General features: G+C 36.7%; 1 protein-coding gene across 13 annotated transcripts in view; it reads left to right on the top strand.

Moving 5' to 3' along the window:
- Nucleotides 1-12,991, top strand: part of UTRN (utrophin) — a 511,459-nt gene that overhangs the window by 448,879 nt on the left and 49,589 nt on the right. For all 13 annotated transcript variants that reach the window (XM_053222143.1, XM_053222139.1, XM_053222141.1 and 10 more), the window contains 3 exons: nt 1,454-1,655; nt 7,962-8,047; nt 11,994-12,151. In XM_053222143.1, coding sequence (XP_053078118.1) covers nt 1,454-1,655; nt 7,962-8,047; nt 11,994-12,151 — 446 coding nt within the window. The remainder of the gene's footprint in view (nt 1-1,453; nt 1,656-7,961; nt 8,048-11,993; nt 12,152-12,991) is intronic.

Raw genomic sequence — 12,991 nt, 5'->3', positions numbered from 1 at the left:
GTCTAAAACTCTTCCTCCTGGCCTGTGAGCGTCTCCCGTAGGGCACATGTGCCAGCCCTTCAAGTGCCACACCATAACCACGTGCCACCCACGTGTAAGCCACTTACCATCCACACTGCTGTTGTCATTTTAGAGCCCCACCCCCCCCCCCCCCAGACTTCCTTGAATTCTTGTCTTTTCCCAAGAAGTTCTGTCTTCCTGGAATTCTTTCCTTGCTTTACATGGTCTCTTGCATCTTATCCTTTAAGGCCCATTTCAATCCCCACCTCCCAGGGGAGCATTTTCCAGGCTCCTTCTACTCCCTTATGGTAGTAGCTCTCATAGAAATCTATGTATTCTTCGCCTATTGTATTTTCACTCCTTAGTAGTATGCTTACTCTCCTTCTCTGACTGGCCATCTTTGAGAACAGGGTCTCCAGCTTGTTCTTCTGTGCCCTGCCCTAGTCTGCTCTACCCTGCTCTAGCACCGGCCAGTCCCACCATAGATGTTCTGCACATGAAATGTAGAAGTGGGAGCAAATACATGGAGACCCATGGATGTGGGCCTGTACTGTGGACCTCTTCAAGTCTCATGTAGCTACAGTGGCCTATATGCCAAAGCATCAAAAGAAGCAAACCAGGTTAGGATCAGATTGGGAGGGCATCCTAGATCAGGTTTGATTCAGCAGGAAGTAGAGAACAACTTCTTTAACTGACCATTTTCAGTGAATTTTGTATCCATGATGTGTATGTTGAAAAACAGAATGATTAGTTTGGCAGTGATATAAACGATGACTGGGAGGGGGTGAGCAGGTTGGTCTCAGGAGTTAGAAGAGCAGTGTCATATTTTAGATGTTCTACTATTTGGACTAGATTTATTTATGCCTTCCTCTATTATTTTTTTTATTTTTTTTAATGTTTATTTACTTTTGACAGAGAGAGAGAGAGAGAGAGAGAGAGAGAATGAGTGGGGGAGGGGCAGAGAGAGAGGGAGACACAGAATCTGAAGTAGGCTCCAGGCTCCGAACTGTCAGCACAGAGCCCGACACGGGGCTCGAACTCACAGCGTGCGAGATCGTGACCTGAGCCGAAGTTGGGCACTCAACCTACTGAGCCACCCAGACACCCCAGTGCCTTCCTATATTTAAAAGTAGAAAGAGCCTTAAGAGAAAAGAAAAGTCACAAAAGGAAAGTAGGAAGAATTGATATTCCAAAGAGCAAAAAAATGGGATCAGATTGAAAAGTAACAAAGTTTAGATACAAAAGCATGAAAATAAGAGATGCAGATAAAAGAAGAGTTTAGAAATATAAGAATATCAATGTTATTTATTTCTTTAAAAATTGAGATTAGCTTGAAAGAGTAGATTCTTAAATTGAAGATGCTAAATACTTAAGATTAGAAATGTTTTTGTTCTAATGTTGTTAGGTTGTATAATGTAATGACTGTGCGTATTCCTTTTTCTCATCTGATTAGTGGATCTCTTAGAGTTGAATACAACAAATGAAGTTTTCAAACAGCACAAACTGAACCAGAATGATCAGCTCCTTAGTGTTCCAGACGTCATCAACTGTCTCACAACAACTTATGATGGCCTTGAACAAATGCATAAGGATCTGGTCAATGTTCCTCTCTGTGTGGATATGTGTCTAAACTGGTTGCTCAACGTATATGACACGTAAGTTGGCCTTTTTTCTCTTTAAAATATAATCGTCAAATGAAATGTGTTGATAATGCAAAATGTGTAAATTTTGAAGTGAATTTTTTGAAAAGGTACTTCCAAAGTACTTCTCTTAGTGGAAATATACATGTTAATTGTTGTACAAGAATAACTTTCCGGGGCGCCTGGGTGGCTCAGTCGGTTGAGCGTCCGACTTCAGCTCAGGTCACGATCTCACGGTTCGTGAGTTCGAGCCCTGTGTCAGGCTCTGGGCTGATAGCTCAGAGCCTGGAGCCTGCTTCCGATTCTGTCTCTCCCTCTCTCTCTGCCCCTCCCCCATTCATTCTCTGTCTCTCTGTCTCAAAAATAAATAAACATTAAAAAAAAAATTTTTAAAAAAAAAGAATAACTTTCCAAAATTTGAGCTCTTAACCAACAGTATAACGAAAAAGAATGTCCACCCATTACTTCAAGATTTTGTTTCAGTTTGTAAATGGTGTCAACTTTGTCATATCATATTTGCTAGGGGAAACCTAATATAAATAAGTCCTATTTTCTTCTTCCAGAATGTCTTTTGGTGTGTCTTTTTTTGAAAGATAAAAATTTATATTTGTTATGAGTTAAAATAATTGACTGGCTCATAAGAATCCACTCTGCAATTTTTGTATGACAACCTAAGAGCAATTTGAATGGCAATTAAAGGGATTTAATTTCTCTTTTGGTATTAGCTTTATTTATTGCAATAGGGGTGATGTGTTTGTATGGTATTTTAAGTAATTTATGCTATAGGACACTCTAATATCTGTAATTTAATTAGATACTCACTGTTACATAAAGAGCACTCTCAACTTCCAGCATAACTCATTCGCCATTAATTTGGCTTTTTTGAATGTGACAGTGCATTTGTGAAATAATCAATTCTAGAAAGACCTGCTGTGGGCTGACATTTCTGAAACATTAGGAATTATTCATTCTTCTGGTAGGGGGTTAAAGTATGCAAAGATGAAATAAGAAAATGAGAACTGTTGTTTTTCTCTCAGACCCTAAAAGTTATTTTCCATTAATTAGCTGCATAAAAATTTGTGTTTCTCATCCTCTTATTTGATTTAGAGAGAAAGAAGATAGATGATAGTTTATAAATCCACATGTTTAGCAGCTGATTGATTCTGTATAAGAAGTAAATGGTGACAACAATAGCTCTAGGGATGATTTGATTAAATTTTGTTTATCCTTTTGTTTAGAAAACTTTTTCCTCTTTCAATATTCATAAATATAACAACAAAGTTTTTTTTTATAAAAAAATAAATAGCTTTTGTGTACTTTAAGACTTTTAAGAAACTCACCAAAGAACAGATAGATAGCATGAATCTCAGTTATAATAATGAACGTGGGATTTACTATCTCCCTGTCTGGTATCTTTTAATACATTTTGTGTTATTGTGATTTTTTTATACTTCTAGGGTAAAATATGATTCTTGGCATTAATTCACTATTTAGCTAATCTTCAATTTTTTAAACCTCCAAAAGAGATATTTTCTATATAGTAAATTCATCCAAAGAGCTGGTCAATGAAATGTTTTAACTACAAAGCCTGTAACTTAATTTGATGGCCTGGGAAGAATGCTAAATTCATACAGTACTTAATTAAGAAGTTCATTAAGTTCTCTAGTGGCAAGGTAGAGGTGCATATTTTGAGTAATGATTTAAAGAAGAATTGGAGAAAATGTTCAATCACCCTCCTCCAGTTCTAACACACTGCATTAGTTTGCTACGTCTGCCATAACAAAGAACCACAAACTAGGTAGCTTAATAAAAGAAATGTATTTTCTCACAGTTTTGGAGACTAGAAGTCCAAGATCAAGGTGTCCTCAGGGTTTCTTCTGAGGCCTCTCTCCTTGGCTTATAGATGGCTGCCTTCTCTCTGCGTCTTCACATGGTCTTTCTTCTGTGTGTGTTTGTGTTCTAATCTTATAAAAACATCAGTCATACTGGATTGAGGCCTACCCTATGACCTCATTTTAAGTTAATTACCTCTCTAAAGACTGTATCTCCCAAATATAGTCACATTCTGAGGTATTAGGTGGATAGAGCTTCAGTACACAAATTTTAGGAGGATATAACTCATAACATATAACACATACATCTGCTGTTTTCACTGGACAGCCCGAAGGGAATAGTGCCACTTAGGTGAGAAGGTAGAATGTGAATGTGAAATGTTGTGATTCCTATTCTAGGGAATCAAATGTTGGCATATTTCCACTTTCCATCATCAAGTGTGGACACATGGAAAATGCTACACTAAAGTACTGTTTCTTATTTAGAAAGATGGTTTCTTGAAATTTTCCATTTTAAAGGAAAAAACGCTTTTAGGATTTATTTTCCTTCCATGCCAAAGAAACGTAGTGAAGATCGTGCTGGGTCAGAATGGTGTATGCATTCAGTCTGGTTTTCTATTTTGGAGAGAAATATCATGAATTAACCTAAGGGCGGGGGAAAACCCCACAAGCACAGTTAATTATATGATGGTCGTCTCAGATGGCCAGAGTTGATTGCCCAAATTTCTCTAACAACTGTGATTTATCAGTTTGTCTAAACGAGAGTTATTAACTCTTTTCAAGTCATTAGTTTTCTTTGAGAATCCAGTGGAACTATGATCTACATTATCCAATGCACTAGGACATTTTGGACCCTAATAAGTCTCTGAACTTTGGAAATGGCACCACGATCTAACCTTTCCATTCATTCAGCTATTTTGATATTCACTCATTAACCATATATTTTTTAACTGCCTTACTTTGTGTAGTGTGATACAGCCAGAACTGATATTTTCAGCTCTTGAAGTATACTCAGGCGGCTCTTGAAATAATGAGTGATACACACCCAGGAGATCAGAGGATTCTGGAAGTAGAAGTACTTTGAGGATCTTCCATTCTGCCCTCTTCATTTTACTGATTAAGAAACTGAACCAGTGAGACAAGACAATTTGTCCATAACCACCAATGCAATATATTAGTGATAGATAGGGAACTAGTTCTCGGGGCTTTTGATAATAACTTGACTATTTCTGCCGTATCACCATATCGAAGAAAAATAGTATTTTATAAGTTATATTAAGTTTAATTTTTTTTTAAGTTTTAACATGTGTCCAACTCCTAATATTATGTTTTTTTTCAAAAAAAAAATCTTTTCTTCCCTTGTGAATGATGAGAATCCAGATTTTTGGTTCTGGTTGCTTGGCAGCCAACCACTGCACTTTTGGCATCTCAATATCTCATCTGAAAAACTGAGATAAAAATATCTACTGTGCTTACCATACATAAGATATTTATGAAGGGCAAATGAACTACTATATGTAGAAAAGGCTTTCCAAACTATACAGATAAAATTTATTCCATTTATAAGTTCACAGCCTCACTCAGTCTTCATCTTCCCAGGTTAAAAAGCCTTCATTTTATAATCTTCCTTCTAAATTTAATAGAAATCAAAAATGTTTAAATCATGATTTGAAGCAACAGTCCGGAATGCTTGGTTTAAATATTTTTGTCCCACAGAAAATATTAACCTCATTTGCTGCAGTGTTAACTCATTTTTATACTATGCCAAGATGGATATAATTTTATAAGGTGCATATCTTTCTAGTTAAACTAGTTTCAGAAGTTACTTATGAAGACTTTCAGGGAACCAAATACTTAAATATTGGGTTATATTACTCACTAATAAATTTCTTTGTCTCCCTCTTCTCCCTCAAATCCAGATATCTTATTTAACATCGAAGCCCTCTATCATCTGGTTCCATATAACCTGGACAACTCTATCAACCATTTAGCCTTGATGCAAGTCTTTGCTACCCCTGAACGAGTCTTGTCTCCGATGCTCACACCCCTGTCTCTGTCCCCTTGCCCAGGCTTTTCCTATGATAATCAACCTTCTCCTAGGGACAGTCCAGCTATGTCATGTCTTCAGGGTCGGATTGGAGGCTTATCTTTTCTATCATATGTTGTAACTACTGAGACTAATAACTACTCAGACTAATCACTAGTCATTAATAACTAGTCAACCACAATGATCTTGTACTTGATTATTCCCACACATAAAGCTTAGTCTCCTATTTTCTTGTGCTTTTCCTGTTGTTTTCTTGTCTCCTCTCTAGCTAGTATGTGACCTTATCACAGGTGGGAATTTTATCTTGTACTTTTCTGCTGGTCCTCATGATACACAACAATGCCGGGATCACAGTACACCTTCATAACTATTAATGGTGTGATGAATGGATGATTGACGTTTTCAGTAGTCATTTTCTTGTGTTATCGCCATAGACCAGAGGTCATCCTCTAATACGCATCAGTTGGATCTTTTTTCCCATAAGAGATTGCTTTTCCCTTAGCCACATCCATGTACCAGTCCATCCACACAGCCTTTTGTTATCTTCTGCAAGTCTGTTGTCTGACTGTCCAGAGAATAAAATTTCCTGATTTTTGGCGGGAAGAAGCCAGACATAGTCTATTTTTCTGTGATAATTAGGAAACACCTAAAAATGTGAACTAGAAACACAATTTGTACCATGGTTCAGTTTAAGGTTAATTTGGAAGTATTTCTATAATGGTAAGAAACTGCAATGAGTATATTAACTTAGATTCTCCTTATAATGCTATATTTATTTCAGTTTAAGTGTTAGTTATCTCCTAAGTCACTTCAGAATGTTGTGCACATGCATATTAAGGGTTTGATAAGCTTGTTGGATATGATTTAATATAGATTATAAACTCTAGGTTATTGAGCGACTGCTTTGAAAATACATTTTACTGATCTCTCAGCATGTTTTCCTTTTTTATTTATTTTATACTTTATATGTTATGGTATATATACAGAAACTTACCTTAGTATTTATAATTTGAGAATAGAAGATATCAATTAGTATTCATAGGAGGAATATCAAGAAGAACAAGATTTAAACACAGTTTGATAATAAGAGCACCTAAAATTAAAATTACATGACACAAATATTTATCTGTTTTTGAGATAGCATGAATTACTAAATTTTATGTAATGATAAAGTTACATAGACATTTAGTCATAGGTTTTGGGTATACTGTACTTGTGTATTGGAAACATATCTTGAGAAAATTGATATTAAAAACCTAAACTGAAAACAGATCCTGAATATGGAATAATAAAGATAACAATAGAGGGTTGTTGTTTTTTTTTTTCTGGATTGTGTGTTATTCCATAGCAAGGATCATGTTACAAATTTTTGTAGTTTCTGCATTTGCCTTTCCCCATCCCCAGGCTGAAGTACATTGGGAGATTTGATAGACAACTCTGAAATTCTTTGATAAATGACAGAATGAAGACAACTCTGTGTCTTTTTAAAGATAAAATTTTTCTTCTAGTTAACTTATAGTCCCTCATCGGCATAGTACAAAGCTATTTCCTGGTGTTGAGTAATTAGTGTATTTTGTATTTAATTATAATTTAATACTTCCTCAAACAGAGGTTTCACACCTGCCTAGGTAAGATCACCGACTATTAAGTTGCAATAGTAATTTTAAAAAACTGAGTTGGCAGAGATAAAAATCTATGAAGACAATAAGTTTTTAAGTATTTAACCAGTTATCAGCTCTCAGTATACTATTCCAGTTTTCTTACATTTGATTTTAGATATATCATTATCCTTTTCTTGCCTTATTAAGCTACATGCATATTATATATAGCCTTAGCTATTTAATTTTTCTTTTTTATTTCTTTGAGAGAGACAGAGAGAGAGAGAGAGTGAGAGCACAAGCGAGCAGGGGAGGGGCACAGGGAGAGGGAGAGCAAGAATCTCAAGCAGGCCCCATGCCCAGCATAGACCTTAATACAGAACTGTATCTCATGACCATGAGATCATGAGCTGAGCTGAAATCAAGGGTCAGACACTTAACTGACTGAGCCACCCAGGCTCCCCTTTAGCTATCTATTTTAAATCTTGCATTTGTAATTATTAACAGATATTTTCTATTTCATAGTATTTCTGAAAATATTTTTTTCAGCTTTATGATTATCATTTTTATTTTACCTTCGTTTTCCTTCCTAGTTCATGTGTTACATGTAAAGTAACTTCAGGCTACATATTCTTCCAGACTAGGTCAAACATCCTATTAAAATATGTCATGAAATTGTGGTATCGGCTTAAAATTGATTATTAAAAGTGAATAGAAAAATTGCATCTCTAATATGCAATTATTTTTTAATAGTTTACCCTCAAAAAATAGATATTCAGAAATAATTAGCCTACTGTTTATAGCTTTAAATGCATCTAACACATTGAGATTTTTACAATTACAGGGGTCGAACTGGAAAAATAAGAGTGCAGAGTCTGAAGATTGGATTGATGTCTCTCTCCAAAGGTCTCTTAGAAGAAAAATACAGATGTATGTAAGACTTTTCCTATACAATAGTGTTTTTGTAATAATAATGATAATAACAATCAATTGGCAGCTTACTTTATATGGTTTGCTTGTAATAAGAGTTTCCATTCTTTTTAACCCTTATGTACATGTACCAGGCTAGATAAAGGGTGCCAGTTAAGAAGTGATGTGGAGTTGTGTGAAATGAGGTGAGGTGCCTCGATGGAGTGAGAACCAACTGTATATACATCTTATTTAATTCTATCACCTCAGAATGTAAGCACTGTGACTTCTGTTTTCCAGCTGAAAAAAATGACTACTGAGATGGGTTGAAAATCCAGTCAGTGGCTGAAGAGGCTGTTATGGGGCTAGAATTAGATTGTAGATTTTTCTGACTCCAAAGCCCAAGTTTTCTCTACTTCTCTATATTTCCAATGCTTGAAAAGAAATTAAGATGGACTAGAACCTTTATACTATATTTATAGGAGAACTTTGCGTACTTCTAATGTCAAAAAAAATCGAGATGGGCTAGAACTATTACAGACATTGACAAATAATTATATTTTATAGTGTGAGAAAATAAAAAGTGATAAAATATTTTTATTTTGTTCTGTTTTTTTTTAATTCACCAAATAAGTAAGTGGTATCCTTTTAGCTGTCAGTTCATGAAGGGTGGGCATCTTGGCATTTTGAAAGGGATGGACTGGGGAGCCAGGGACATCTGCCTTCAAATCTCAGCTTTGCCACTTAGTGGCTAAGTGACTTTGGGCCGGTTACGTGATCCCACTGAAGACCGCCAGCTAAGAGGCAATATTACTCCCATTTCACATTTCAAGAGGCTAAAATTTAATGGACTTCCTTCAACTGAAGGATGAAGCTAACATTTCTCACGTTGAAAGCAATTAGGGATAATATGTGAAAAGTACCTAGAAATCACAGTTGTAGCAATTGCTGCTGTGTCTCCACACTTTTACATTTTTCTGGTTTAATTTTGTCCATAAAATGTGGGTGACTTGATCCTGCCATGCATGTCTTTAGATGTTTCTTCACAGAATATATCCGTACATTTTGGGGAGAAGGAATGTGGAGATGTTTGATCACAGGTCCTGTACATTTAATTGAGTTTTGCATCTTCTGTGAACATACATTTTTCAACAGTTTTATTTTCTGGAATGTCTGTGAGGTGATTTGGCTGCGAATTTCAGCTCTGGATCAAGATGGCTTGTTTTTCTTAAAACAGTTTGACAAGAATGTCAGTGAAAAGAAAGGTGGGATTTATAGGAAACAAAAGACTGATTGTAGGATCAGGAGGTGAGGTACCTTGATGGAGTCAGACCCTAGTAAACCATGCAGAAAAAAAGCTTTGCAGAAGGTTTTTGTTTGGTGGCACCTTATGTATCCAGGATTCAAATTGTCTTCAGCATCATAATTGTCAAAAATAATCATTTTCAAAGCTAAAAAGGTTATTTCTACGAGTGGGAAAGGAAAATGTTAAGGAAAGCATCACTGTGCCAGTATGAGAAAAGGACTTTTCCTCTTCTGTAGTTTGGGGTTTTCATGTGTTCCTGAAAGAATTTAGGGTTCCTTAAAAGTAACACTTACATCATGGTTCTCATCTCACTCCAAAACAGATACAAATTCAACCTCAAAGTTGATCACGAATCTGAAAATGTCAGCATGATCTGTTTTCCTAGATCAATGTTTCCCCTCCCTCTTTCCTTTTCAAGTTGATTATCAGAGAGTAACCTCAGACCAAAAGAAAGAGTTACAACACAGTGACTATAGTTATAGAGCAAAAACCAAATTCTACACAATATATGAAGGGTTTTTTTTTTATTTGTGCACCTACCTTCAAGCATATTTCTGAAATGTATAATCTTTCGGCCAAGGATGGTATTTCAGCATGTCTGTACTCAGACACTCGTAATACAGTGGACACACTTCCGACAAATGTTGGCAAATGTGATACTCCGTATTATTCAACATTAAATTTTCAGATTATGGCAAGGGAAGTAGAAGCCCTGCAATGACAATTTCTGATATTTATCTTAATCCATGAAGTATGCCATTTTAGGACTTAGTTAAATAAGACATCTCTTGGGTTGAAGTCCTTAAATCTTTCCTGTAAGTATTGAGACTTTGGAAACGTTCTGGGGTTTTGTTTTGTTTTTTAATTTGAAGTCCTTAGCAACTCTGATTCCAGTTTTGATTTCCCCAGTGACATCAGAACACTTCCTCATTATTATTTCCTTTGTTAGGTTAATATTGAAGACAATTTGCTCTCCAAACTCCATGGCAGACGTGTTATTCTGAGTCAAGTGGTAGCCATCTGCACATTGATTTTGCAATGGCTAATGTCAGTGTCTTCACCCTGGTGACCCCTCCTTCTCTCTTCATGCCTTCTTGAGAATATCTCTTGATTAGGTTCTAGCAACTGCCTGACCTTGCTTATAGCTGAGTGGCTTTCTTGCTTTATCAGGACCACATTTACAAAGATCTCTTAGAATGACCTTTTGCGTCTCTTCTGTGCTGATTTGTTGGAACTTGGGTTTTAGATTGTGACCTGTCCCCACATTCTGATACTCCTTTTTGTTTATGACTAGAATATCAAAATGTGAACTTATATCAGAATTCAGAAGTATGTCAAAATGAGAAGGAATCTTACGGTTTGTGTTTTGTGTGTAGTTTTACCTTCATGGTAGCATAGTAGTACAACCATCTTCCCCAAAAGAAGAAAGTTAGGCATGATTGATGTCACTGAAACGTGTACTTGTCTGTGTAGAACATTATTGCTTAGGATGTCTCTTCCTAGGAATGGGTTTAAAATGCAAATCATAAGAATCCTGCATAAATATTTTCTGGCTGTGACAGTCTTATTTTTTTTTAACGTTTATTTATGTTTGAGGGAGAGACGGAGCATGAGCAGGGGAGGGGCAGAGAGAGGGAGACATAGAATGTGAAGCAGCCTCCAGGCTCTGAGCTGTCAGCACAGAGCCCGACGTGGGGCTCGAACTCACGAGCTGCAAGACCATGACCTGAGCTGAAGTCGGACGCTTAACCAACAGCCACCCAAGGGCGCCCCGATAGTCTTATTTTTAACAAAGTAAAGGTGGGTGGGGGCTTGGACAAAATGGGTGAAGGGGAGTGGGAGATACAGGCTTCTAGTTAGGGAATGAGTAAATCACAGGAGTAAAAGGTCCACCATAAGGAATATCGTCAGTGGTGTTGTAACAGCATTGTATGGTGACAGATGGTAGCTACACTTGTGAGCATAGTGTGATATATAGAGATGTTGAATTGCTGTATTGCACACCTGCAACTAATGTAACATTGTGTGTCAACTATACTCAAATGTTTTAAAAAGTTAGAATAAAAGAAAAATAAACAAGTAGAACTCTAACCAAATCTAACTAAACAAATGGTAATAGAAATTAAATTTATCTTCCTTAGGTTTGCTTTCTCTGTGTATGTATGCTTATAATTAAGGTGACATTTCATTATAATCACTGTGTCAGTATTACTGAGCTTGGTTCAGCTGTCTGAAAATTCACTGTTAACAGTGTTAGATTTGGCATTATTTCCCGTAAAAAAACCCCCAAAAAACAAAAATGATACATTTTGGTCTGATATTCATTTGCCAGATAGTGTTTGAAAATGGCTTTTAGGATCAAGTGAGTATTTACTCCCCTTCTTTCTGTTCTTGGAAAACTTCACATGGAAAGCATTTCGAATTTTTGTGATTTTTGAGTTTTCAGAACTTGGAAATTCCTTTCCAAAAACAGTATTCATTTCTATGAGAAAGGGGATCATTTTTACCTGAAATTTCTCCGTAGATAACTAACGTGATTCATGTCCACTTGATTTTTTTTTTTTTTTGATGTACATCATTTAAATGACAGAACCAAAGACATTGTTTACATAGAACGGTGTAAGCAGATGGAAGTTACCCTCTTGGCTCTCCTCCTCGCAGATCTCTTTAAGGAAGTGGCGGGACCAACAGAAATGTGTGACCAGAGGCAGCTGGGCCTGTTACTTCATGATGCCATCCAGATCCCTCGTCAGCTGGGCGAAGTAGCAGCTTTTGGGGGCAGTAATATCGAACCCAGTGTCCGCAGCTGCTTCCAACAGGTAAACACGAGGGATCCCTGGAACGTAGGATGTGCCAGGAATGGTACTGAGGATGTTCCTAGAACTGGCAGGGGAACCTTGGGCTGGACCCACATGGTAGAAGACGCCGGGTACCATCCCTTAAGCATGCGGTTTATTTCTTCAAGCACATGGTTCAAGGAACAGCAACCTCCTCTCCTCAAGGAGATTTACTGTTTGTCAATGGGTAACACCCTCAATCTTTAAAATGTGCTATGAGAGTGCTATGATTTGGCCCTGACGTTGTCCCGGCCCTCGCCTCCTACCACTCATCCCCTTGCTGTCTGCTTTCCACCCGCAGTTTTATTTACATCCTTCATTCCTGCCCTAGCATCTTTGGTCATGTGCTCTCTGTTCAGAATATTCTTCCTTACCCTTCACCTACAAACTTCATTCTCATTGCTAATCCTTATTCTTCTTTTTTGGATGTTTGCTTAAATCTCACATTCTCTGAAAATCCTTCTCTGAGCCCTTCAGGTGAGGTTGTGTGTCCTTACTATATTCACCTGAATCTCCTCTGATTTCTTACGATGCTCATGAAAGTATGATTACATACCGAGTTATAGAACTAATTGGTTAGTGTTTTTTTTCCATACGAATCTCAAAATTCTTTTTAATGCTTGCTGTATATAAAAGCATTCTAGAAATGTTGCTACTGATGTTATACATATGTGTAAAGGAAAAGGCTACAGATATTTCGCCAAAGCATATCCAGTGATTTATTATTGCTGAGAAAAAAAATGCTCACACCATCTCTTTAAGGAGTACTGATGTTATGGGTTATTACATTTTATAATGGCCCTTTTACTTGTTTTAGAGATA

Source organism: Acinonyx jubatus, chromosome B2 (assembly GCF_027475565.1).
Source record: "Acinonyx jubatus isolate Ajub_Pintada_27869175 chromosome B2, VMU_Ajub_asm_v1.0, whole genome shotgun sequence".
In the NCBI taxonomy this organism is placed as follows: Eukaryota; Metazoa; Chordata; class Mammalia; order Carnivora; family Felidae; genus Acinonyx; species Acinonyx jubatus.
The sequence above is the reverse complement of the archived record's forward strand: the minus strand, read 5'-3'. Positions and strand labels throughout refer to the sequence as shown.